The 27,709-nt window shown below is 37.7% G+C and overlaps 1 protein-coding gene across 16 annotated transcripts in view; it reads right to left on the reverse strand.

Moving 5' to 3' along the window:
• The window catches only part of RBM26 (RNA binding motif protein 26), a 79,737-nt gene extending 59,968 nt beyond the window's left edge, over positions 1-19,769 (reverse strand). For 10 of the 16 annotated variants that reach the window (XM_043891567.1, XM_043891566.1, XM_043891558.1 and 7 more), the window contains exon 1: positions 19,218-19,752. In XM_043891567.1, coding sequence (XP_043747502.1) covers positions 19,218-19,288 — 71 coding nt within the window. In that variant the 5' untranslated portion in view covers positions 19,289-19,752. Of the gene's footprint in view, positions 1-19,217 lie in introns of all 16 variants that reach the window. The other 6 variants (XM_043891569.1, XM_043891568.1, XM_043891563.1 and 3 more) reach the window with 2 other exon arrangements.
• Positions 19,770-27,709: the final 7,940 nt, after the last annotated feature.

The raw sequence follows: 27,709 nt of genomic DNA on the forward strand, positions 1-27,709 counted from the left end.
ACAAGCAAGCTTTTTTGGCTTTCTAGAAAAAGGTCCTTCTAGAAAAAAGAAGGAACCCAACAGAAAAGACCTCAGGTGGGCATGTACTTGACACATAGGGGACAGGAGTCCAGTGAGATGGAGCAAAGTGAGCATTCACAAACATTTGGATCTCTCACTTTTGTAAGGATTTAAAATTAACATCGAATCACTATGAAGTCATTCAAATCAATGATTTTAAAGGCATAAAAATAAAACTTTAGCAACCTCTGAATATACTGTTAAGGTGGTGATGGACACGGAGGCCTGGCGTGCTACGGTTTATGGGGTCACAAAGAGTCGGACACGACTGAGCAACTGAACTGAACTGAACTGAAGGATACAACTAATAATAATGCCCCTGAAAAGCATGGGGTGAACATCTAAGAGGCTCATTCTCCTCCAGCTGTATCTGGGCAGGGGAACGCATGCACTAAATAAGCTAGAAAAGCCAAAGCAATGCGGAATATCAAATTTTTAATAAAATCTCCCAAAAGAACTTAATTTTCTTCAGAAAGACTTCAAAAAACATGAATCTCTGCTATACAGCAGAGACTGGCACAACACACAACACTGTAAATCAACTATGCATTTAAAAAAGAGCCCTGATAGAAAGGTTTAACGGATCCTAACATCCTCATCACATTAGTTTTTACTTTTTATTTAATACTTTCAAAATAATGAGACAGTAAAGTGAAAAAATACTGTACTGCAGTACAATATTTCAAAGAGTGGTTGGTTTCGTTTTCTTCAAGTTTCTTGGAGGCTTTAGAAATTCAGTGGAAGATAACTGATGAAATGTAACCCAAGCTTCCATTTTCAGTAATCTTGAGAAGGAGGAACTGGAGGTGGCAGTGGGAATTAAAAATTAAATTTAAATATGTTAACTCAGTAACTTTAGAACACGGATATACACCCACGTCTGTTCCTACCAAATTTTCACTTTATAGTCAAGAAAAATATCTAATTTGCATCAAAGTCATGCAATTATACTCTGTACTTCGAATTACTCTTTTAAAAACCCAAATTCCACTGCAACAGACTATATACATTGAAAAATTCGATCAACATAGTTTATTATACAGCTTCATCCAATTCAAATAAAGAGGGAAAATAGATTATTTGTACGTAGTAATTAGTTACAGAAAAGGTTACTCATTTAGAATTATTACATGCCCACTTCATTCTACAAAATAAAATGAACATCACAGCAAGCGTATCTAAACATGATCCATCCATGACCAACACACGTACTACTTCTTATCACTGGTAAAAACTTACCACAAAACATGCAATTATAATGCTGAAAACTACTTAGTTAGTTCCTTCATTCTTTTATATTACCCTCAAGAAATGGCAGGTTTGCCTCCTTACCTTGAGAGCACTGGTTCTCGAATTTTTGGTCTCAGAATCCCTTTTATGCTTTACAAATTAGAGAGAACCCAGAAGAGTTTTTATTTAAAATGATTATATATGCCATTATTTATCATAATAAAATTTAAAACTGAGAAAATTCTACATTATTTAGCTTAAAATAACTAAATAAACCCATTACAATTAAACATAAATACTTGGGAGGAGGCAGGAAGAGTAAACAAGAGGAACCTATGGATATAAACAAATGGGAAGTCCAAGTGTAGGCACAGCTGGATCCAGGAGTTCAAGTGCTGTTACCAGGACCTTCCCTTTCCATTCTGTTTCCTTTGAATTTTCTTCACTCTGAGGCAGGCGTTCTCCATGTGGCAACAAAAATGGCCCTGAGCAGTTCTGAACTTACATTATTTTGACAGCTAGAGCAGCCTCCCCTCTCTCCAACAGCATTACCATATTTGTTCTGGGAAATGACTGACCTTCTCTAATTTGAGCTATATCACCAAAGCAGGGCAGGGATGCACAGAGCTCAATGACTAATTGAATAACCTTAAATTAACACACATATCCCTTGCTTTTTGAAAATTTGCTTTATGTCACTTTGTGAAACTTTTACAGAAGAGCTATACTGCTAATAACCACAAGAAATTTGGAAAGGATTTTCACTTTTATGAGAAAAGATGAAAAGCAGTCTCCAGCATTTGTTTTCTAGCAAGTTGAAGAGAAGTAGCTATTATCATGAGCAGACAAGACTGGCACTGCTAAGATCCTTTCCCAGAACTACACTAGGCATCTCAGCATCAGGCCACCATAGCTCTGAACTGTGTCCGTGAGTATCTATGCTTTATCCCAACTTATTTTGTGCACCCATTAACAAGATGTGTCCTAAAGTAATGACTTCCTCACTTTATGACATTTTGGCTTAAAAAAAGTTTCACAGGAACACTCTGTTTTCAGAAATCAGGGGAAACCTGTACCCTATACTTTTTATTCCCACAAGAAAATAAAACTTCGGTAAAACTGATAATGTTTCTTTTTGGGGGGCAAATACCACTGATGCCTGGCTTAAATTATAGACAGGTTCTTTTACCTTTTACATTTAATCTGTCTTAATACACTGTTTTGGTTGAAATATATGAAGAAAATACATCCTCAACTGGCATACAGTTGGAAAAGCGGGGACCTCACAGACTCCACGAAAGGGTCTCAGGAAATCCCAGGAGTCACACAGTTGAGAATCACTGCTTCAGAAGTTATTCATCAAGTATTAATAAGTGTCTAATTCAAAGACAGTCTTCAAACTCCCCAAGAGTCAGACTTCATACTGTTCAGTGCAAAAAGCAGTAGCCCAAATAGCAAATTAAGCATACACAGGTATGGTTATACAATCATGTTACAGAATTCTCTCTCAAAGGAGAAGCAGACTGCAGGTGAAATACTGATATGGCAGCCCTCAACAAAACTCCATTATTTCTTTTTCTTTTATTTTTATTAGTTGGAGGCTAATTACTTGACAACATTGCAGTGGGTTTTGTCATACATTGACATGAATCAGCCATGGAGTTACATGTATTCCCCATCCCGATCCCTCCTCCCACCTCCCTTCCATTATTTCTTAAATGTTTTTTACATTCCAATTCACAGCTGAGGAAGAATCAAATTCTCTGGGAAAGGGCTCTGGCTTCCAAGGGCCACTCCTTTAGTTACTTACATGTGGGTTCCCATTTACCTAGTTACAAAACAGATCTGAAGCATTTCATCCCTTCAGTTACTAGCAGAGGCTAAGGAACATTTTCTCCCTTGACTAAGAAGGGGCAGAATTATCCAAAAGAAATAGCACTAAGACTAGAAATCTGAAAAACCTAATTCTGTCATTCTATTTTCAGTTAAATTCTTACTACCTGCTCCCTCATATGTTAAAAAAAAAAAAAGTCTGGCTTATACTGTGTAGCTTATGATAGACTTCTAGGTGTTTTCTAATATGGCCACAACAGTTTTCTAATATTGCTATCAAATCATGCTGAAATTTTTTTCATTAAAAAGGGGATACTTTCCACCTCACAAATCTCACAGCGAAAAAACTAAGCTTCAGTTTCCTTATCTTAGAGAACAGCACATTAGAAGTAATTACAAATAAATATGACTACAAACGAGAAAACAACCTGCAAACACCAAAGCAAATGCACTACTAATGAAAAAAACAGAATAAAAATGTGAAATTATAAGATGCTTATTATTACCACTCCCTTTGAAAAGATGTTAAAATTTAGTTACTATATTTTAAGCCCTATTCCCTTTCAAATCTATGTTCTCTTCTAAGCCAAACTGTCAGCTTTTCCTTGAAGCAATCTGGTATTGAAAAGCACTGAACTCCAAAAACCCAGAGGTTTTCAGACTTCTAGTGTTATCTTACTTTATTCATTTATTATGTAATCCTGGGTTAGCATTTTATTTCTCTAGGCTTCTGCTTTCTCATTTTTAAAACAAAGGCACTGAACCATATAACCTAAGTGGGTCATTTTTTAGGAATAAGATACAAAAGCTTTCACCATCATTGCACTCCCTCCCCTACTTTAACTGAATTTAAAATAATTCAGTATATAATCTGAAAAAAAAATTTTGGGGGGGGAAAAAAACACCCAAAATGGATCCTCTAGATGTTTTTCAAAAGCCATAGAACTCCCTCTTCTGAACACTGGTGAGTAAGGTTTGAGCCTTTGGGAAAGATAAAGAACAACTAAATTCTACTAAGTAGAAACATTTTACATATTTTTCCTGAATTACACATTTCTATCACTGTTAAAATGTTACTATTGGTGTACTTGTCTGTTTCAGAATAGATAACAAAGTCTACCTTTTCCCCTAGAACCAATCACACTGGTGAAGAAGTAAGAAGTGTACTAATTATCACAATTTATAAGTAATAGCATTTTTAATCAGGGGTATTATCAAGCAAACTACACACAAAACAATTTTCAGTTAAGATCAAACCCAATTATAGCAAATATAAAAGTGTCCAGCAAGTTCCAAGCTGTCATGGATCTCAAAAAGGTCAATAAAAAAAAACTCCACAAGCATTTTGAAAAGTACTTCCTGGCTGCTTTTTCTTCCATACCCTGACTGCTGAGATGGCCCTCACTTACATTCAGTACGTATGTTCAAAGAATAGTACTTCTATCTTCCTACCTTCTGCCAAAGTCCAAATTTAGACATTTTACAACTCACTCTTAAAACTAGACTAAAAAACTATTTAGTCTTTCTTGTCTCCAAAATGTTACAACTTAATCAAATCTCTAAACATCATAATTTCATTCTTAAAAGAAGTTCTGACCAATTACTCCATTACTTTAATTAACTCTCACAGTATCCTATAAGCTAGTCCCCAAAATGTCCATACACTTCAGTATGGCATGATTCATTCCTTCTTAATTTGAAACCAACAAAGACTAGCTGGAATCAAAAACCTTTTCCTAAGCATAATAAATAGTCCTAATTCCTCACAGAACTGCTCTTCCAATTTGGGGCACTCACAAGTTTCAAAACTTCAACACAATCCAATTTGAGAAAAGTGCTTGAAATACTTCACAGACTGAAATATTTGAAATACTTCACAAAATTTATGAAAGTCTTCAAAATGAGATCTCTTTCACAATCTGTTATTATAAAAAAAAACTTTTTTCAAAATGTAAAGTACTATAGCCATCATCAAATAATGTAAAAATGACAAGGGTCACACTGACAGCTTCTTTTATTTTTTAAAGTTTTTTATATATAACTGAAGATTTTTATAAATGCTTTTTCCACATCAATTTTTTTAAACTGCCAGTAAGCAACAGAAAATTGATGAGAATATAAGCAGAGCAGTTGTTTTCTTGCTCCTTCCCTTTTCTTTTTGTAGGGTAACCAACCAATTCTCTGTGAAGACCTGGAATCCTAAAAGGAGTTTGCTCAGCACCTCCTATTCTTCTAGACTTTGCTAGTTGAAAGCTGGGAGTGCCCTGGCAGACCTCTTCTAGTTTTCCTTCCCTACTTCCACAACTACTCTTGTGGTTTTAGCTGCTAAGTGTAGACTGTTTATATACTTCACTGTTTTATAATACTATTGCCACGGTCCCTCATCGATGATGATGAGCAATTAGGCACTATTTGAGTCTTTTTTCTCCCTTTGACTACTTTTAAGTCTTTTTATTTGGTGAGCAGTGTGTGACCATGAAATGCTCACAGCTGTGTGTGACCATGAAATGCTCACAGCTGTGTGTGTGTGTGCACGCATGCACACACGCACACACACATATTTTATCCTGCTTGATTTTGCCAATTTGGATTTATGTTTTAATGTCTTTCACCCATTTTGGAAAGTCCTCGGTTGTTATGTCTTCAAACATTTTTTCTGCTTCATTTTTCTTCCCTTTTTCCAGGACTTCAGTAACTTATATTTTAGACTGCTTGATACTGTCTTACAGATCTCAGATATATCTTTTAAAATTACTTTTGTCCCTTTGATTTGGATATTTTCTATTTTCCTACATTCAAGTTCACTGCTTTTTTTTTCCTTTGGTGTCCAGTCTGCTTATTTCTGCTATACTTTTCATTTCTAGATTTCTCTATTAAATTCTTCTGAATAGCTTCTGCGTATTAACTGAGTTCCCCATATCTTTATGAATGTTGTCCAAATGCTTAAATAAATTCCTCAGCATTTTTATCATAAAGTTTTTGTCTAATAATTCTAATACTTGAGTCATCTCTAGGTATCTCTTCATTGACTATTCCTTCTCATGTGAATCTTACTTTCTTACTATTTTGTGTTCCTTGTTACTGTATTAAGCAGAAAATTTTGTGCAAAAGAACACAATGAGGTGGAGACTGAAGTCAATAAGATTTATCTTCAGTAAAGGGCATGTCCTTTCTTTTGCTAGGACACTAGAGTGGAGTCAACTGTTCTGTAACTGATATGGCTTGGGCTTTGTAAAAAACTTAGTTTGATTCAGTTCACCACTGACTTCAAATGTTTTTGAGGGCATGATCAGGATCATTTTTTTTTTAACTGTTACATTATGGTTAATCTAATTGCACAATATTTGAAATTACAACCCCTCTAGATTTCTAAGATTATGCATGCCTCTATATTCAATTTTGCACTGTTACATTTGAATCACATAGTGAATTTCACATCATGATGGATCAATTCAGAACTCCCATGGAAGACCTCAAATTATATAAAATGGAAGCAATTTTTAAAGGTTTGTGGCCATGATGTTCAGTGACCAACATTTTGAAGTACCTGATACATAATAGTCCAACATAGCTGGTTAAAAAAATAAAAAGTTTTTATCACTAGCAGGATCTTCCCTTTTATAAGAACTGGAATCTCAGCATTAACAAGATTCTGGATACCTGCCTGTGCTTTACCTCCAGGCCCTAGTTTTTGAAACTACAAGAAAAATATAAAACCAATGACCTAAGCTTTCCTCTGAAGAAAGAAGGAAAGCCAGCAAATTAAACTCTAAGTAGAAAAAGGAAATGATAAAAATACAATATTAAAATAGAAAACAATCAAAGCTAATACTATTCTTGGTAAAAGATGAATAAAATTGATAAACTATTAGCAAAATTGGTCAAGAAAATAAAAGTAATATTACCAAAATAAGGTATAATTTTTAAAAGAGGAGGGGAAGCATCAAAACAGATTCTATAGTCATTATATGAATAATAAGACAACAATGCAAACTATGTCAGTAAATCTAGGAACTTAAGAGAAAAATCCTTGAAAAATATAAATTACTAAAAGTGACACAAGAAGAAACAGAATACCTAAATAGATCTATACCTATTAAACAAACTGACTTTGTAATAAAAGATCCATTTCACAACAAAATCTTCATTCTCAGATGGCTTCATCAGTGAAATCAACATTTTAAAGAAAAAATAAAATACACACAGCCCTCATAAACAGAAGCAAAACTTAACAAAATATTAGCAAATCAAATCCAGTAATATGCATAAAAATGGTAATAATTACATCATGACCAAGCAGGGTATGTCTTAGAAATGCAAGGTTGGCTTAACGTTTGAAAACCAATCCATGTAATGTACACTATTAACAGAAAAAGAGAGAAAAGCACATGATCATTTCAATAAATGTAGACAAAGAATTTGACAATTCTTTACCTTTTTATGACAAATCACTCTGCAAATTAAGGATAGAAGAGAATTTCTTCAATCTGGTAAAAGGCAATTATAAAAAAGTCTAGCACTAACATCAGTTAATACTGAAACACGAGGTCTCTTTCCCCTAAGACTTGGACAAAACAAGGATGTCAACTCTTAGGCCACTTCAATTTAACTTGTGTGTTGTTCCTAACCTATACAATAAGAAATGAAAAATTTTAAAAATTTTCAGAAAGTAAAACTATCACAGATAACATGACTGATAAATTCCAAAGGATCTATAAAATAGCTACTGTAAATAATAAGTGTATTTAGTTGCCGAATACAAGGTCAATATGTAAATATCAATCATATTTATATAAATAACAATAAAATTTGAAAAATGATCTTCTTTCTCCTAGAATTGATCTCTACATTCAACTCAATCCCTATCAACAATCAAGACAGGCCTTCTTGTAGAAACTGAAACACTGACTCTCACCTTTATAAGGAAATGAATCCAGCAAAACTCAGTTTTGCAAAAAGACAAACTAGGAGGATTTACATAACCTGATTTCAATAATTATAAAGTTATTTAGACAGTGTGGTATAAGCATCAGAATAAATACCTATCACTGGACCAAGATAGAGTCCAAAAATAGACTCATATATACAGTTAATTATCAACCAACATGCCAAATATCAGTGGACCAAGACAGAGTAATTAAGTACAGTTAATTATCAAACGACATGCCAAGTCATCCAATAGGAAAGTCTTTTTTAGGGACCATTTATGGAAAAATTAACAGTATACTTATCTAAAAAACAAAAAAAAGAGCCACTGGCCCTACCTCATTCCATACGCATTTCTGGTTTTTCGTTTATTGACTCCAAACAGCCTTGAGCCAGGGCAGCCAGTCCCTGTCAGGGAGAGTCCTCCTGAGCTCCCCAGAGCAACATGAGCTCTGGCAGGTGCTGGGGACCCAGGGAAGAGGCTGCTCCTGGGCAGGGTCAATCTGCCACTGAAACAGACTACTGGGCTGGCTTGCCAAAACTGTTAATAAACACAAGTTTGTGTGCCTGATGGACACACAGTTAGGCCAAACAAGCCTAAATGTCAGTTTGGAGCAGAGAAACAATTATTACAGGGCCAAGAACAGGTGGCTTGTCTGAATGCCTCCATATGTATTATTTAAAAAATTCATTTGAGATGAACGGACCTAAACCTACCAAGAGGCAGAAAATTTCTAGAACATATAATGTCTTTATGATCTTGGAGGAGATAAAGACTTGTTAGACATAACCATAAAACAAAAATAAACTGGACTTAATAAAAAAAATTTCTGCCCACAAAATGACATTGTTATATAGTAGTCCCCCCTTATCCACAGGGCTTTCCAGGTGGCTCAGTAGTAACGAACCCACCTGCACTGCAGGAGACATGAGTTCGATCCCTGGCTTGGGAAGACTTCTGAAGAAGGAAATGGCAACCCACTCCAGTATTCTTGCCTGGAAAATCCCATGGACAGAGGAGCCTGGGGGGCTACAGTCCATGAGGTCACAGCGAGTCGGACACGACACAGTGACTGCACGCACACCTCATGCACAGTGGAAATACATCTCAAGACGCCCAGTGGACGCTTGAAACCACCGACGCACCCTACTACACACTAAGTTTTCCCACACAGGGATGTGTGTGCCAAGTTGCTTCAGTTGTGTACAACTCTGAGACCCTAGGAACTGTAGCCCACCAGGCTTCTCTGTCCATGGGATTCTCCAGGCAGGAACACAGGAGTGGGTTGCCGTGCCCTCCTCTAGAGGATCTTCCCGACCCAGGAATCAAACCCACATCTGTGTCCTGCATTGGCAGGTGGGTTATTTACCACTAGCACCACCGGGGAAATCCAAGAATACCGAGTGGCTGCCATTTCCTTCTCCAGGGGATCTTCCCCTCCCAGGGATCGAACCCAGGTCTCCTGTGCGTCTCCTGCATTGCAGGCAGATTTTTTACCCACCACTTATACACACATACCTATGAACAAATTAGATATAAATTAGGCACAGTAAGAGATTAACAATAATAAAATAGAATAATTATAACAATATATTGTAATAAAATTGATGTGTGTGTAGTGTTGCCTTCTCTCTTCTTTCAAAATACATTACTGTACAAATTGAAGGCCTTTTCCATCTTAGGTACTTACCACACAGCTGTCAAAACTTTTGCACTTTGAAGTGTGACAGCAAAACTAGAAAGAATTTTTCTCCTTTTTCACAGTTTCAGAGATAGAAGATTCATTCTTACTATAAATCTCAGCAACTTCAGTACTGAATTTTTTCTTTCCTTATTAAGTTAAGAATTTCCACCTTTTTGTTTAAAGGAAGCATTTTATGGCTTCTCTTTGATATATTCAAACTGCCAGTGTCACTAATCTTGAGTGCTGCAGTCATAATTAAGCAAAATAAGTTACTTGAACACAAGCACTGCAATATCTCGAGAGCAAAGCTGATAACCAGGACAGTTACTAAGTGACAAACGGGTGGGAGATGCTGGACAAAGGAATGATTCACATCTTGGGCAGGACAATGCGAGATTTCATCATGTTATTCCTAAGAGCGTGCAATTTAAAACTTATAAATTGTTAATTTCTGAAAATTTCCATCTAATATTTTTAAACCATAGCTCGTCACAGGTAACTGAAACCACAGAAAGCAAAACCACAGATAAGGAGGGACCACTGTATACAAGTCACAGATTAGGGAAAAAAAAACCTGTAGGACATGTATTCTACATGAATAAAGAGCTCCTGGAAATTGGCAATAAGATAGCCCAATCTTAAAAATAAGCAAGACTTAGCCACGGGCTTCCCTTGTGGCTCAGCTAGTAAAGAATCCGCCTGCAATGCAGAAGACCTGGGTTTGATCCCTGAGTTAGGAAGATCCCCTGGAGAAGGGAAAGGCTACCCACTCCAGTATTCTGGACTGGAGAATTCCATGGACTACACCATATACAGTCCTGGGGTCGCAAAGAGTTGGACATGACTGAGAGACTTTCACTTCACTTCACTTCAGCCACTTTACAAAAGATGTGACAGTCAATAAGCACATGAAAAGGTCCTCAACAGTATTACTCATCAGGAAAATGCAAATTAAAACCATAGAGAGAATTAAACCGTCAGTCCAAAAAAAGGTAAGATGTCATTTTATGCTCACTATAAAAATTTAAAAAGAACAACAACAAAAAAACTTAACAATACTAAGTAATGCTGAGGATATGAAGCAACTGGAACCCTCACAAATCATAGGTAGCAATGTGAAATATGAAATAGTTCAACCACTTTAGAAACAATTTCTGAGGTTTCTTATAATAGAAAACATGCATCTACCCTATGACCTAGCAAATACCCTCCTTAGGTATTTACCCCTCCCCCAAAAGAAAATATTTTCACAACAACTTGATTAAGAATATTCACAGCAGTCATATTCATAATGCCAAAGTTAGAGTGGATGTCTTATTAGAAAGAAAAACTCAGTAAGAGGCACAAGAGAATTTTCCAGAGAAAGTTCTAGATCCTGTTTTATATGGTGATTACATAGGTATATGTAACTGTCAAAACTTATGCAACTAATCTGTTTATGTTAATCATAAACTGACACATGATAAATACATACACTATGGTTCTATCTGTTCAGCAAATCAATAAATGATGGTTAAATAAATTATGGTATACCCATTACATTAAAATACTATGCAACCTGAAAAAGGGGGGTTGTCTCTTATGTATTATATTGAATGACCTCCAATTATAGAAAAAAGGAGAAAGAAAAATATATATAACATACTTTTGTACAAGTGACTGAATACACACACAGGCAGAATATGTCAGAAAGAACCAATGAGTAACATACCTCCAACTTTACTGCATCTTTTACATACACACAAAATACTAAATATAACCTCAAGTTAAAAATAAACTTTTACCTATTTCAGAAGTTACCACCTGTAAACTGAAAAAGATTTTTCCACAGAAACAAAGTAGTATGAAGGTAGTAGGTAGGAATAAGTCCAGAAGGAAGCATTTACCATCCACTCATTCCTTGGGACTAAGGAAGCAGAAGGAAGAAAAATTCCTAAAAGCCTACCCTTAGCTCAAGTTTTAGTCATTCTCAACACAAACATATCAAACACTGGAATATATTTTTTTCCATTTTGTTACTAATACTATCCCTACACCTGGATTTATGCATATAAAATATTCATTTTAAAGCACTGTAAGCCAAAAAAAAAGGAATTCCTAAAATAGAAAATGCTAAATGCATTTTAACTGTTCATCACTCAGATGGAAAAGTCAACTAAGGTTGCAGCAGTAAAATGTGCTAAGAAAGTCATGAAAAATATTCTAGCCAATAATTAATTACAGAAACTCTTTTACCAGCTATAAAATTCATCAGACTAGAATTAACATAATTTTTTGTGCAGCTCTATGGAGCTAAGCAATCTTGCACACAGCAGCATTCACATACTTTAATGAGTAAATGCTAATATTTCTCAGTGTCCTTTCCCCCTTAAAAAAAAAAAAAAAAAAATCACAGAGTCTTTAGTTAATTTGAAAGTGCTGTAAGGTTAAAAAAAAAAAAAAAAAACAGACCCAGAGATTAGTAAATCTTCAAACTGCTAACATATCTGCTTCTTCAAAATAGTTTTATACAAATGCCTCTTCTCTCTCCTTAGATCATGGGTGCACAAAGAAATTTCAACTAATACATTTGAAACCCAGGTGTACACCCCCCACGAGGCATTGTGCTGGGTGCTATACAGGAGAACACTTAACATTTTGAGTTTTATTTTCAAGGACCTTAGACTCTAATAACAGTAAAAACAGAAGAATTAACTACTGAACAAGTCTGCAAATGAAGAGTGTCAGAAAACTATGCAAACTAGCACTAGGAGAGGAGACTCATGGAAGAATCACTGATTTCAACTGGACAGATAAATGGCTTTCTGGATGAACTGGAATTGCAATGGACCTTTGATTTCAACACATATAGAAGAAAATGAGAAAGGCATTACATCACAATACACAGCAAAACTCTGGAATAGAAATGTCTTGTCATTGATCCTGTCTCTTATCATTTATTAGCTATGAATGAAGTATATTAAACTTCCTAAGAGTCAATTTCTTCATCTTTAAAATTGGGATAACAGAACCCAGCTCACACACAATGAATGCATAAAGATTAGCAAATAGTAAGCACTCAATGAATGTTACCTTCCACATAAAGTTAGGGGAGAAAGGACAGTATAAACTACGTGACAGAGAATCAGAATGTAGAGTTCAGCTTTTGTTGAAATTAAGACTTACGTAAAAAGTAGGAAGATATAAACTGGAAAGATAATTTGAAACAGACACTAGTTCTGAAAGTCAAGTTAAGAAGTATGCAATTGATTATTTAGAAGTGCTGAAGATTTTGATCACACAACACAATAAACAAGCTGGGTATCCAGGCCAGAAGAACTCCAAACGAGAAGACTGGAGATAGGGAGGTTTGTTAGAAAACAAACTGCAATGGTTTAGATAAGGAGTGCAGGGTTTCCTACTGACCACTGTCATTAGTAAGAATTATTAAAAGAAAGAGACAGAACCCAATGATTAACTGAATGGGGGGAAAGGAATGAAGGGAGAAGAAGCCAAAAAAAGAAAATTTCAAGCCCAAAAGTTTGGAAAAATGAAATGGAAATAAGTGAATATTTTATTTTCAGAAACATACAGCAGTTTGAATTTCAGGTGAAAAGGATCAGGCACAGAGCTAGCAATCAGAGTTTAAGAGTATAAAACTTTGAAGCAGTTAAGCCTAGACATACCTATGAGAAAAATAAATGCTTACAGGTACTCTTGAAAAAGCGCTAAAATTCAAATGCAAATATGTATATGCAATATCCTGGGGAAGGGAGTCTTTAATCAGTTTCAAAGCAACTATAACACACACACAGTTTTTAAAACCACTGGCACACATTACAATAGAAACCATCCATAGGAATGAATGTGAATAAAGGGTCAGGAGTGGTAATGATTAAGAAAAAGAGTCATGGGAACAGAACAAAGAAAAATACAATTCAAAGGCAGGAAAAAGAGCTTAAGGAGGTAGAACTGCTTTGTGAAGAAAGAGAACCAAAATATTAGGGATCTAAGTCATGAGAAGTATAAAGAAAAAAAAGGCAGCTATCAACACTGTCTAATGTCATACACAGAGGTGAAAGAACTAAAATTTCTATAAGTCTTTACATTTAATAAACAAATTCAATGATAACACTGGAGTAGATAATTTCAGTTAAACATGAGTATAAAGAAACTATTTAAGGCATTAAGAAGTAAATGGTTGGGGACAAATAAGTGAAAAATTAAAGGCTGACTACTATTTCAAGATTTAACAGTGACAGGAAAAGAAAGCTAGCATGAAAACGACTAGAAGTATGATTTAATTCTTTGTTTTTTGCTGAGCTTAAGGAATGAGAGACTGACTCTATACGCAAAAGGGTCTGCAGAAAAATGAAAGATCGAAGGAGGAGGAGAGTAAATAAAATTCACAAATAAAAAGACCACCTTTCAGCTCTTCCTTTAAAACAAAAACATAAATAAATTTTAATGTGGTGAGAAAGGTATAGTAATAAGTGTGCGTAAAGGAGAAACAACTACAAAACTCTAGGTTTCTGTAATCTAAAGACTCGAAAAAAAAAAAAAAAAGACTCTAAAGCACTGATAACCACAATGCCTAAGAACTTTGTTCCTTGTTCCTTTACAATAGCAGCTACTACTACAAAAATCTAATAGTAAAAAAAAGTACACATACACAGGCACACACATAGAGAAGCAGGAAAGGATACACTGCATTATGTTGTAGTGAATTATGACCAAGGCTCCAGAGTTTAAATCTTGAGTTAAACTTGAGTTTAAATCACTGTTCAGTCACATAAAATGTGTGACTCTGGGCAAGTATCTTAACTTCATGCTTCAGTACCTCAGGTGTCATCACTTGCAAAATGGAGGTAACAGTATTTACCTCATAGAACTTGAAAGTAATAATACAAAGGTTTAACAATGTATACAAATGTTAACAGTAGCAATAATAGCAATGTAACCTGTGTTTAATCAAACTGGTATTTAACATCAATACAGTGTAACTGTTGTTCCTTACATCTTAGTTGTTACTGTAGCATCTGTGAACCTTATCAAACTTATTTGACTTGTCACAGCTGTTGTAATCTGGTCCCTTGTTTTCTATGTTGTTGGCAGTAGATAATATAGCTTTAAAATACCTTGGACTTGAGAGCAGATAACTTATTTAATATGCTTTTCCCTGGTAACTGTTGCTAAAGTGTTAGGCATTAAATACTATATCTGTCTTAAACTTTAAGTTAAAATTTTGGTTAGAGATAAAAGAGGAAGAAAAGGTCAAAATAAGTGAAAGAAATCTAAGCAGACTGAAATAATGCCTGCCTGTGAGAGAGCTCCCCAGGTTGCACAGCAGGTACCCTCTGTATTTCAGAACATTCCCTTTGGGTAAATGCTTTTTTCACTGCTAACATATATATATATATGTATCCTGAGAGTGGGGGGGAAGGGGCTGGGATCTTAAAAATATGTCTCATTTAATTCTTTCACCTACAGAAACAGGTATAATTCTCCCTATCATCCTAACAAGGAAAAGGGAGGTTCACTTGCCTGTTCACTTAGTAAGTGGCAGAGCTGAGAGATCTGAACACTGGTCTATGTGGACACAAAAATGTTTTCTTTCCACTGCACAACGCTACCTCCACAGCACAACCTAGTAGCAGCATAAAATGAGGCATTCTGTTCCTCACTACTAAGCTCAGCAAAACCTGGGCACATCATTAAGTCTATCTCTCAATTGTATTTTCTGAAAAACTAAGGGGTTTGATTAGATCTTGAGGTTTCCCTTAAACTGAAAATAATCCATGATTTTATTAAATCACATTTAGTGATATGTAAATTCACAAAGTTTTAAAATACAGCAGAAGACTTTTGTTTAAAAAACAAATGTCAAAAGAGAGCTTAACATTATGAAAAAGAAATCAATGATACAGGAAAGACAAATATCTATTTTATTATAAGCATGTATGACTAAGCAAATGTTTTGGAGAACAAAAACATCAAGTATTTCAAGATGATAATTTTAACACGTACATTTTCAATAAAGTATGAAAAAGAAAACCTGGAATCCTGATACACTTACAGACCTTATAATCAAATAAAATACAGATTTACCAACTTTTATTTCATGTTGAAACTACAACCAGGTTGACTCCCCACCCCATGCCCCCCAAATGTCCATCTGAAAACTCTCCTCCCCGAAAACCCTTCACTGGCTTCCCACTATCCTTCAATGACATCCCGAAACCTTGACATGACTCAACAGTCTCATGCAATCTGGCTCCTGTCTCAGGAGCTATCTGCGGCTATGCCTCCCCTGGCTCTTTTTTTCACCTTTCCTTCCTTCATTTTAGGGTCTTCATACGATCTGCCCTCAAAAACCTTGCTGTTACAACTCTCCATTCCCATCCTTTTGCCCCAACAAACTACTCCTCATCCTTCCTGGTTGAGATGAAATACTGTCAGGCAACAGAAGTCTTTCCAGATATTCCAGACATATATTTTCAGTGTTCTGGATTCATCATGCTCACTAGTCTCATAGTTACTTGTTTAACATCTGTCTTCCCTGGTAAATGATATGAAGATGGTCATTTCATGTCATGTTTCCTACAGTTTCACCAATATCTTAACACACTGCTTAGCACAGAGTCAATTAAGTGCTCAATAAATATTTGCTGAATTAATACATTTAAACTACAAGGCAAGTCCAAAACCATGAGATACTTCACTAGCGCAAATAGGTAAAAAGTTCTATACAAATTTCAATATCTTCCTATGGTCCTGCCTCAAATAGGTGCTATTTGGCCAAAAAAAAAAAAAAAAAAATCTCTTTAGATAACAAACACATCTTAAAGTTTCACAAAACCAAGGTTAGAAACCACAGGTCTTAAATAACTGGAATCAGCTTTAAAAGTCATCTAAAAGAATTCACCTGAAGTGCAGTTAAAGGGACAGGAACTTGGATAAGGGTTCAATTTTAACACAGCAGTATAAAAAGGACCAATCCCAGCTCCTCCCACTGTCTAGGTTCTACAAGTAGTATCTTATTCCAGCAGTAAAGACTGCAGGGCTACAGTCATCTAAGCATGCTATATGATACCTGAATATGCTTTATTAAAACTACAAAAAAAAATTACAAGCACACTAATCAGCTATAAATAATCCTCTCTTCAGTAAGAAGAAAAAATGGTAATAAAACTAAGTAATTTGAGAACTGAAAGCTTACACAAGGGAACGCTATTTTAACACAAAACATTCTAAGTTTTCCGTTCACCTAACATTTACTTAGTGCTAATTACAAACCAGACAGGGTTCAAAGATTTTCTTAATACATATTCATTATTTTCCCCCTCTCAGACAGGAGGAAGCAGAGGTACTGAGCTAAGTTACTTACCCAATATCATACAGAAGGTAAGTGGCGGAGGCAGAATTCAAAGGCAGCCCCACTCTGGCTCCACGGTTCTCGGTCTCAACCACTATACTCTACTGCTGCCCACTCTCTCCAACCCATTGAAACAGGGCTTCTGTCTGCACCATCCTACCCCAGTGAACTTTTCAACAAGTTCACCAGTGACTTCTACCTTGCCAACACAAGAGCCCCTTCTGTCTCCATTTTATCCATTATGCAGTATCCCACCAAGTTGACAACGTTCCTCTTTTGTCATACATCTCCTTCACTAGTGACATACATCCCACTTTTCTTCCAACCTCAGACCTGGACTCTCTTCTTTTCCCTATCTACACATTGTTCCTCAGAAACTTCCCAGTCTCGTGACTTTAAATACTACCTGCATAACTCCAAGTATCTCCACTCCTGGCCTGAGTTCTAGACTCATACCCAACTACCAATTTTACATCACACTTAGATGTGTAACAAATACTTTCTACTTAACAGTTAAAATCAACCACCCATCTCCCCTCAAACTGTTCTCTCCAAGCCTCCTCAACCAACACACATTCAGCTGCTTGGATTAACTTCTTAGTCATCAGTCACCCTTTATTTTCCTTTCCTTTCCCTTATCTCCCACATCCAATCCATCAGCAAGTCCCACCAGATCTATTTAACATATCTATTAAACGTATTTGTCTCCACTCTCACTCTAAAGCAAACTATCTACAGCTTGGCCTACAACTTCCTTCAGCATGGTCCCCTTATTTCTATTCTTGACCCTATAATCTCCACAAAGTAGGCAGAGTTAAAACAAAATCAATCTCTGTCTGCTTTAAATCATCTAATGTCTTCCTATTCGATTTTAAGTAAAATCTTAGCTCTTGACTATAGCCTAGAAGATCCTACATGATTTGTCCCCTTCCTACTTCTCCAACTTCACAACTTTCCTTTTGTTCCCCCTTCACAAGATTCCCTGCAGCCACAACAGCCTTTCTCTTCCCCATCGAACCATGGTCATTTCCGCTACAGGGCCTTTGCACTTGTCATTCCTTCTGGAAGGAACGTTCTCTTTCCAGACTTTTACACAGTTCCTTCTCCTCCTCAGGTGTTGCTCCGCTGTCGCCTCCTCTGAGAGGCCTTGTTATCACTATTTTACATGGTCCTCTAGTATTACAGTCACGACTCTTACTACCCGAAGTTTGCTCATTTACTTTTCTATTATGCCTTGTCGATTTTGGAATTTAAAAACTTTAGCCCCAATGCCTCCCACAGTACATAGAAGACGTTTAATACATCTATTAAATAAGTGGATAGTACGCATTGCATTTTAAATTGTTTATTGTAAATCAGCCAATTTTGATCAAAACACTTGGCTCTTGATATATTTTTTACGTATTAAAAGATAAATCCTTAAACTCAATTTTTCCAATCTAAGACATTTCAGCACTGCGAACCCCCCTCCCCAACACACACACACACACACACACACACACACACACACACACACACACACACAGTGCACTTAAAGGATTCTACTTAAAACTGCCAAACTGCATTTTATTCCTCCAAGCGACCAAACGTGCAGAGATGAGAAAAGGGAATTTTGCTGGGCACCTTAGCACCTGTTACATTTTCAATCAGTTAAGAGCCAGACAGCACATGGTAGACACGGCCTTTCTTTCAGAGACGGTATTTAGGTAAAACGTGAATGGGCTGGGCGAGAACTGTTCTAAATCCCTAGAGAGCTGTTCACTTCATTTAAAAAAAAGGGGTGGGGGGGGCGGGATTATGCTCGAGTTCGCCAAAAGAAACCGACCTGGGGGCCCTCGGCAAATAACGAGTTGTGTGTTTACGCTGGGGTCGGTCTACAAATAACGGGAAAACGAGAGAAGAGTCATCGGTTTAAGAACCAACTCAGCGATGAGGTAAAGATCAGCTCAGGCTCCCAGGCGTATTCTGAACCTGGGAACGAAGGAACGACGGTGGCGGAGGAGGCGAAAACACAGAGCCCGGGACCTCAGTTCACCGCTTCGGCCTCCACAGCAGGCTCTTGGGGCAACTGGGAGTCCACCTATCTCCCCCTTCCATCCCTGCAAGTAAAACAGCTCCCGAATACTCACATGGGCTCGAGAGTCTTGCTGAGCCAGGACTTGAGTGCCTCGAAGTTTTCAATGATCATTTTAGAAACCATCCACAGCGGCCCCGAGGCCCGTCACACTCCTCCGCCCGCCCAGGTCGCGGCCGCTACAGCCGCCGCTGCCCCCGCCCCCTACTCCGCGCGCCGCCCGCGTGGGCCGCGGTGGGAGGCGCCGGTGGCAGGTTCCCGCGAGCCCGGATCGGCGAACAGCTTCGCGGGGACCGCCGTAGGCCGCGAGTCCACGGGGTGCCAAGAGCTCCCCCTCCCCGGACCCCGGCCCCGGCTGAGGCAGCAACGGTTTGCCCAGGCCCTCCCCCTTCCCTCCACCCCAGCGAATCTCCCTGGACCAGAGCGCGACACGCGCCTAGACACGGGCTTGCCCTCAGCCCTGAAACCAGGTGCTTGCTGGCAACGCAGGAGAGGAAAAAGTGAAGAAAGCGAAAACGAAGGGCAGCTGAATGGAAACGATTCGGGGGGTCTTCCCGGCTCCCAGCACCCCCAAGAAGATGGCTGCCGATAAATGTCGCGAGAATTGATGAAATCTCGCGGTGACTCCCGGAGCCTGCTGGGAAGAGACGTAATTTTTTTTTTTTTTTTTTTTCTGAGTACACGCTAGGCAAGTGTGGCGGGTGTTGCTTCTTCGCCTGGCTTGTGGGCCTTGTGCTTTTCCAGGCTTTGGTCTTCCTAAGGAGTAAAGACTGTTTTTTTTTACTAAGAGGGAAAGGCCGCTAACTTCAGAACCAGCAGGAACTTCAGCAGCTCGAACTCTGTACCAGACGGCGTGGCCCATTGGCTGGAACGACACTGCTACTGGAGCGCTTTCTTGAGAGCATCCACTCGGATGTGTCGGCACACAGGAGATCAGGGGGTTACAGGTGTGCTGCGCTGTGCCTCCTCCGTTTTTTCCCAGGGTTCTGCAGTACTATATTTTGGATATGCTGTGCTGTGGACAAGATTGGGAAGAACGGGATGGTCTCATCCAAACGCACTGAGACTTCCGGAGGCTTAGTGAAGTCTTGTTGTCCAGAATTATTCTATTAATGGGCAAAACACTATTGATACACTAAAGACCTAGGGATTCCTCCAGCCCTTAGTTCTCAAGTAGTTTTGCTATTGTCCAAAACTTTCAGACTTAACCCCTAGCTAGAAATAAGGGAAGTGTTGTGTTTTTAATTCTCTCCATTTAGAACTGATTCAACCAATTCTGTCCATTTAGAATTGATTCAACCCCAGATAGGGAAGTGACATAATATTAAAAGGGAGAGCCTTTCTATCAGCATCCTATATAAATTAACTTCATTTCTCCTGGGTGGCCAGATAAATTTGATTCCTGCCTCAGTAGTTCTATTCTCTGTTATTTACTTCCATTAAGGTACTAGGTGGGATTTTACAAAATGTCTACTACCTGTAAACTATAATGAATTAAAAATAATTCACAGTATAAAGACACTTAAAGTAGACCAGTAAAAAGCTTTTTATGGCAGACGCAATGGTAGACTAAATTGTTAAGAACTCTGAGTTTGTAATTTTCTAAAGTGTTCCTTAAGCAATAAGTGGAAAAGATCAAGTAAGAAGATAAAGACATTTGTAAAATATAGCATAAAAAGTATTTTGCAAATTAGAAGCCAGCTTTTGATTAACCAGAGTGTTGATTAAAGTGATTTAGCTGGATGAAGCAAGCTGAATGCAAAGGGGTGATTATTGTATGTTTCCACTTATGTGAGGTACCTAGAGTAGCCAAACCTGTAGAGACAGAAAAATAGAATGTTAGTTGCCAAGAGCAAGAGGGACAGGGGAGAATGTGAAGTTATTTTTTAATGAGTAAAGAATTTCAGTTTGGAATGGCGAAAAGATTCTAGGGATAGGTGGTGTTGATGGTCACACAAGTGTGAATTGTTGAGTTCAGTTCAGTTACGTCACTCGGTCGTGTCCAACTCTTTGGGACCCCATGGACTGCAGCGTGCCAGGCTTCCCTGTCCATCACCAACTCCCAGAGCCCACTTAAACTCATGTCCATCGAGTCAGTGATGTCATTCAACCATCTCATCATCTGTCCTCCCCTTCTCCCACTTTCAGTCTTTCCCAGCATCAGGTCTTTTCCAAGGAGTTAGTTCTTCACATCAGGTGGCCAAAGTATTGCAGTTTCAGCTTCAGCATCAGTCCTTCCAATGAATATTCTGAGCTGATTTCCTTTAGGATTGATATCCTTGCAGTCCAAGGGATTTTTAAGAGTCTTCTCCAACACCACAATTAGAAAGCATCAGTTCTTCAGTGCTGAGTCTTCTTTATGGTCCAACTCTCACTCCATTCATGACTACTGGAAAAATCATAGTTTTGACTAGACAGACCTTTGCTGGCAAAGAAATGTCTCTGATTTTTAATATGCTGTCTAGGTTGATCATAGCATTTCTTCCAAGGAGCAAGCGTCTTTTAAATTCATGGCTGCAGTCACCATCTGCAGTGATTCTGGAGCCCAAGAAAATAAAGTCCGTCAACTGTTTCCATTGTTTCCCCATCTATTTGCCATGGAGTGATATGACCAGATGCCATGGTCTTCATTTTTTGAATGTTGAGTTTTAAGCCAGCTTCTGCACTCTCTTTCACTTTTATCAAGAGGCTCTTTAGTTCCTCTTGAATTGTGAACTGTACACTTAAAAATGGTTAAAGTAATTTTTTTATATTTGCCACAATAAAAAATGATTTATAAATTTAATATTGCTAGGGAAGATGTAAAATCCTAATTGTTTAGTCTGTTGTTTAGTATCCTTGCCACAGGCTGACTCCACCAGTGTTTTCAACCTCATCACCAACTGTTGACTCTTCTGTTAAATGCTATGTACTCCTGTAAACTGATTTGCTCACCCTTCCCTCCCCTAAACAGTTACTCACTGTTCAGGGAATGCTTCCACTTAACTTCTTTCTCTGGATACCCAAACCTTGCCCACCCTTCTCTTTCTGTCATCTCTGCTGCTATATTTTTGAACCTTCTCTTATTTTTCCTAAACAATAGTAACAGCTTTTTAATTTCTCTGCCCTTAGCTGCCCTCATATCAGTTCATCTTCAATGCCTTCATCACCATTACTTTTAATAGCAATCTTTGTAAAATGTGGATGTAATCATGTCACTTCCCTGCTTGAAATCTGTCTCAACTTCCAAATTGTCTTCAGGATAAAAATCTAAAATTCTTAAATATCTATAAAAGACCTCTTATAGTCAAACCCTTCCTATATGCCTTAGAAACTTCTTTACTGCTTTTCAGTCTTTGCTCCAGCCATCCAACTATTTCATGTTCCTTGAAAAAAATGTGTGTTCTCTCACTAAACTGATCCATTGCAAAATGTTTCCCTCCCTTGCACTTGAACCCCACTCATCCATCAAAATTCAGGGCATACAGCAAGCATCACGTTTAGAAAACCATCCTTGACCTCCCTGCACTAAAGCAGGAGTCCCTCTGAGGCTTTTATCACATCAGCCTGTACTTGTGTCTATTGTAACAGTCATCGCTTTATTTTTGCAATTATCTAATTATCTGTTCATTAATAGACTAGGTTTTCAATCTCCTATTCCATGCCTAGCCCTTGATGTATAAATTTGTTAAATTAATTAAATTTGTTAAATTAATTAGTTCAATTAGTTAAATCAATTCATTAAATTAATCAGTTACAGCCTTGCTACTTCCATGAAACCTTCCCTGAACAGTGTAACTGATAGCAATCTCTTACTCCTCTAAACAGTTAACAGTGCTTGTTGCAGTAACTTATAGTGCTTGTTAGAACTCCACAATGTGTCATCAGTGCTTCCTAGCATGATTCTCTTTCTTAACCATTGTTTATGCCTGATCAGTTCAGTGCCTCATTTTTGGCTTTGTCTTCAAAGGTGATAATTAGCTAATGTCATAATCAGTGCAACTGAGAAAAGATTAAAACAACTGCCACAGCCTACTTTCTCTATTCAATAACAACACTTCAGAATCTCCAGTATTAGGTTACCTACTTAACATTTTCCAGCACACCGTGTTCCTTCAAAGCCCTGTGACTTTGTTAGTGCTGTTCCTTTTGCTTAGAATGACTTTCCTCATTGCTGAAATGCCAGATAGCCGAGGCAAATGTTGCCTCTTGGTTCTTACCTGTTGTGTGTGTGTGTGTGTGTGTGTGTGTGTGTGTGAGTGTGAGTCGCTCAGTCGTGTCAGACTCTTTGCGACCCCAAGGACTACAACCCACCAGGTTTCTCTGTCCATGGGATTCTCCAGGCAAGATTACTGGAGTGGATTGCTGTTCCTTTCTCCAGAGAATCTTCCCAACCCAGAGATCAAACCCTGGTCTCCTGCATTACAGGCAGTTTCTTTACCATTTGAGCTGCAGGGAAGTCCTGTAGAATAGGATTTAAAACAGTTTAAAAAATAGTTTTTCATCTGTCTGCCTAATTAGATTATGAGTTCTTTAAGGACTAGGAGTCAAGTTTATTCATCTCTGTTCTTTCTGCACTTGGCATAGTGTCTGGAACTCAAAACTGTTGAAGGATATAGGAAGAAAGTAGAGCAGGGGAAATATTTTCAATAGGTAGGTCATAATGATATATCTCCTGGTAGACCTGCATCTCCTTATAATTTACTTAACTGCCCTGATCCTAGGAATATTCTCTGGAGTATACTTAACTCCTCCTTAGGTTCATCTAGTTCTCTTTCCTAGCGAATCGAGATAATCTTATCAGTGGTGCTTCAGGAGTTTTGCTTAAAAACTTAGCCTGTGTTTCACCATCACAAACATTTTCTGTATTTTTTGCTTCTATTTCTTTTATATTCATTACTTTTTCCAGAGAATCACATTTAGGTGTTTATTCTGTCTGGAATACATTCCTTTATTTGATCTACTGTGAGGATCTAGCCTATTTTTTTTTCAAACAGCAAGCCAACTTTTGTCTATGATTCTACTCAATAGTCTCTCCCTTCCCCATCGATTTTTGATGCCACCTTTATTGTATATGCATATTTCCATTTATGTATGACTCTGGTTCTGACCTTTTCTTCAGTTGGTCTCTTTGTCCATGACTATGCCAGTTCCATGTTGTCTTTATAGACTACCTTACTATGTAACAGGGAAAATCCTTCCCCTTTGCTCTTCTCTTTCAAATTTGTCATAGCTAAATGTGAAACTCTTGGTCTTCCAAATACTTCTTAGAGCAAGAATATTGAGCTTAGCAAAAAAGAAAAAAATCCTTCATTGAATTTATTGAGTAATTTGGGTTGAATTGGCATTCTCTGTGAGGCAGTCACAGAGGTACGTTGTTCAGATCTGCCTTTGAGAAAGGACTGTAAGGCATGTAGTTAGCTGACATTCTTCAGTTAATTTCTTCTGGATTCACCTCAGCTTCCAGGCATGTAGTTGGCTGACATTCTTCAGTTAATTTCTTCTGGATTCACCTCAGCTTCCAAGCTGAAGTTACCCTATTCTCAGGGCTACCTCTCTCTCCCATGCCCATCCTCAGCTAAAGACAGCAAGGTGTAAGATAAGGACGTACTCAACATTAGGATGTGAGTGGCTTTGTCAGTCCTGCATGGCAGTCTGACGACTCCCCCTGTCCAGTACAACTTCCTCCCTTTCTCTTTCACAAATGCTATTCTCCAATAAACCTTTTGTACTTCTACCTCTGTCTCAACATCTGTCTTCCCGAGAACCTAACCTATGACACAAATCATCCAATTCATTCTACTTTTATAAATTTTTTAAAAATTATAGTTAACAATAAAATCCAACCATCCCTTCTGGTCCAGTAACTTCTTTGAAACCATCCCTAGCCACCTTAATTTAATATGATCTCTCCCAGGACAAATCTTTTACATTCTAACAAACCTTTTTCTTACTATGGTCATCATTGACTTAGCCCCCTATCATTTTATTTTTTGCTGCACACACACTTTAGCCTCTATGGCCTCTTTAGCACTGTGTTTCATCAGTCACTTCCTTATCTCCCATGTCCACTCTTGTACTCTACTGAGTCTTTCCAATTCGTCACTCAACAAATGTTTACTGAAGGTCTGCTCATTTTCAGACATACTACTACTCTTTACTGACAATACAGTGATGAACAAACAGGTATGGTATCTGCTCATGAAGCTTATAGCCAGACTTCAAAAGGGAGACATTTAATGGAAAGTAATATAGGAAAAAAATGTTAATGTTTATAATTAAATTTTAAGCTTTAATACAAACTATTTAGGTATTATGAAAGAAAACAAATATGAATCATTTTAACAGTTTAGACTGGAAAGACTAAAGCATAGATTCTCTTAGGATATAGTGTTTAAATGGTTAAGAAAGGGAATAATGAGTAGAAGCTAGCCATGTGAAACAAAAGAGAGACAGGAACATTCAAGGCAGACATAATAGCTTGTGGGATGTTCCTGAAGTAAGGATGAGCTGGATCTGCAAGGAAGACAGGTGGGAGGGTATCAAGTTAGGGGGAAACGTGGTGTGTAGGTCAAATTAGGTAAACAAGGGCCATGTTAAGATTTTTGAACTAGATTTGATTTAAAATCTGATGCACAGTCATTGAAATTTTTTCCATATGACAGGATGAATTGAACACACAAACAAACACACACATGCATACTTCTTTTAAAAGAGAAAGGTTAATTAAATTTGGGACTTTTTCAGTAAAAGCAGAAGGGAGGCAAATCACTTTTAACATAATATCAGCAGGATTTTTATTTCTGTCTAAGTGATCAAGAGCATGTTAATAAAGGGAATACAGTTTTCTCATCTTGAGATTAGACACTGATAACTTGAAACGAAAAATAGTGTTTGCTGTGATGAGGTATATCCTTAGGTAATTTAAGAGAAAAGGCTTCAACAATTGCTAACAGTATGAAATGGGATTAGAGGATATTCTATCATCTCCCTTAATAAGTTCAGAGCACTTCTAGTAAAACAGTTTGTGAGACAATCTCCAGTGCTTCAGTGGACTCCATTTATACCTATAATTGCTTATGATGAATCCATAGAGCAGTACTTTTGTGAAAGGGACCCAAAACAGTACAGAATAAGAGAACTAGGAGTCGCGCTATGAATGCACTGAAATTTTTATTTTATTCCATGTAAGGAGAGAAAAAGGGGTTCCCTGGTAGTGCAATGGGTAAAGAATCCACCTACAATGCAGGAGACCCCAGTTTGATTCCTGGGTTGGCAAGATCTCCTGGAGAAGGGATAGGTTACCCACTCCAGTATTCTTGGTCTTCCCTGGTGGTTCAGATGGTAAAGAATCCATGTGCAATATGGGAGACCCGGGTTTGATCCCTGAGTTGGGAAGATCCCCTGGAGGAGGGCATGGCCACCCACTCCAGTATTCTTGCCTGGAGAATCCCAAAAGATAGAGAAACCTGATGGGCTACAGTCCATAGGGTAAAAAAGAGTCAGACACAATTGATCAACTAAGCACAGCATAGCAGCACAAAGAGAAACATAATCCTTAGGCTGAAGAAAACAAAAATACTGTCCAATAAAAATATGTGAGCCACATACATAATTTTGTAGTGGCCTCATTTTCAAAAGTAAAAAAAAGTGAAATTAATTTTAATAATGTATTTTGTCAGCATATCCATAGTATTATCATTTCATTGTGCAATTAATATAAAAATGGTTGAGATATTTTACTTTGTTGTTGTTATTAAGTCTTTGAAATCCAATGTATATTTTTACACCTCCATCACATCTCAGTTCAGGCAAGCTGCATCACACATGCTCACACATCACTAGTGACTTTGGTACTGGACAGGCCAGCTTTCAAACTTTGGAGGATGCCTCTTGTGGGCATTTAATTGTACCTGAGGGCTGTTGTTTCAGTGTTATTAGTCATTTCCCTCTGCTCAGATTCCGGCCCCCAATAAGAGTGGGCTTGAATTTCAAAAGCCCTAAATAAGGTACTGCATGGTTACTTTTGTAATAGACAGTTTTGTCCTAAGACTTCTAAGGAAATGAGAACAAAATGTAGAGGTGAACCTTCTTCAAAAGACTATTTATTCCTCCCCCCTCTTTTATTAGCCATAGTATAAGAGAGACAAGGGGAAGACAGGGTACATAGAGTTTTCTTCTGATTGTTAGCTTGAGGGACAAAGACATCCCCACAATGAATGTTGATTGTTTTTTTTTGTTTTTTTTTTTAAGCAATGGAATAAAATGATATGACAGAGTCCTGCAGAAGATTTCTAGGGACCATATGGATATAAGCGTGTAAACACCTACTTCTCATGAAATACCGGAGTGAAGTTTGTGGATCTGCTTTGCTTTCTCTTGGGGTGGTTTTCTTGAGGTCTTTTTCCTTACAGTAGCTAATGGGATATCCCGTGTAGCACAAAAGATGAAAGGAACCCCGGGGATCTTGGCTCTCAGTGTAAGCTGTCAGACTCACTCAAGCTATGGTTTTTGTTCACCGGTGTTCATTTCTTCAGTGAATGCATACTGAGAGCCTACTATGTGACC

Source organism: Cervus elaphus, chromosome 30, assembly GCF_910594005.1.
Source record: "Cervus elaphus chromosome 30, mCerEla1.1, whole genome shotgun sequence".
Lineage (NCBI taxonomy): Eukaryota > Metazoa > Chordata > Mammalia > Artiodactyla > Cervidae > Cervus > Cervus elaphus.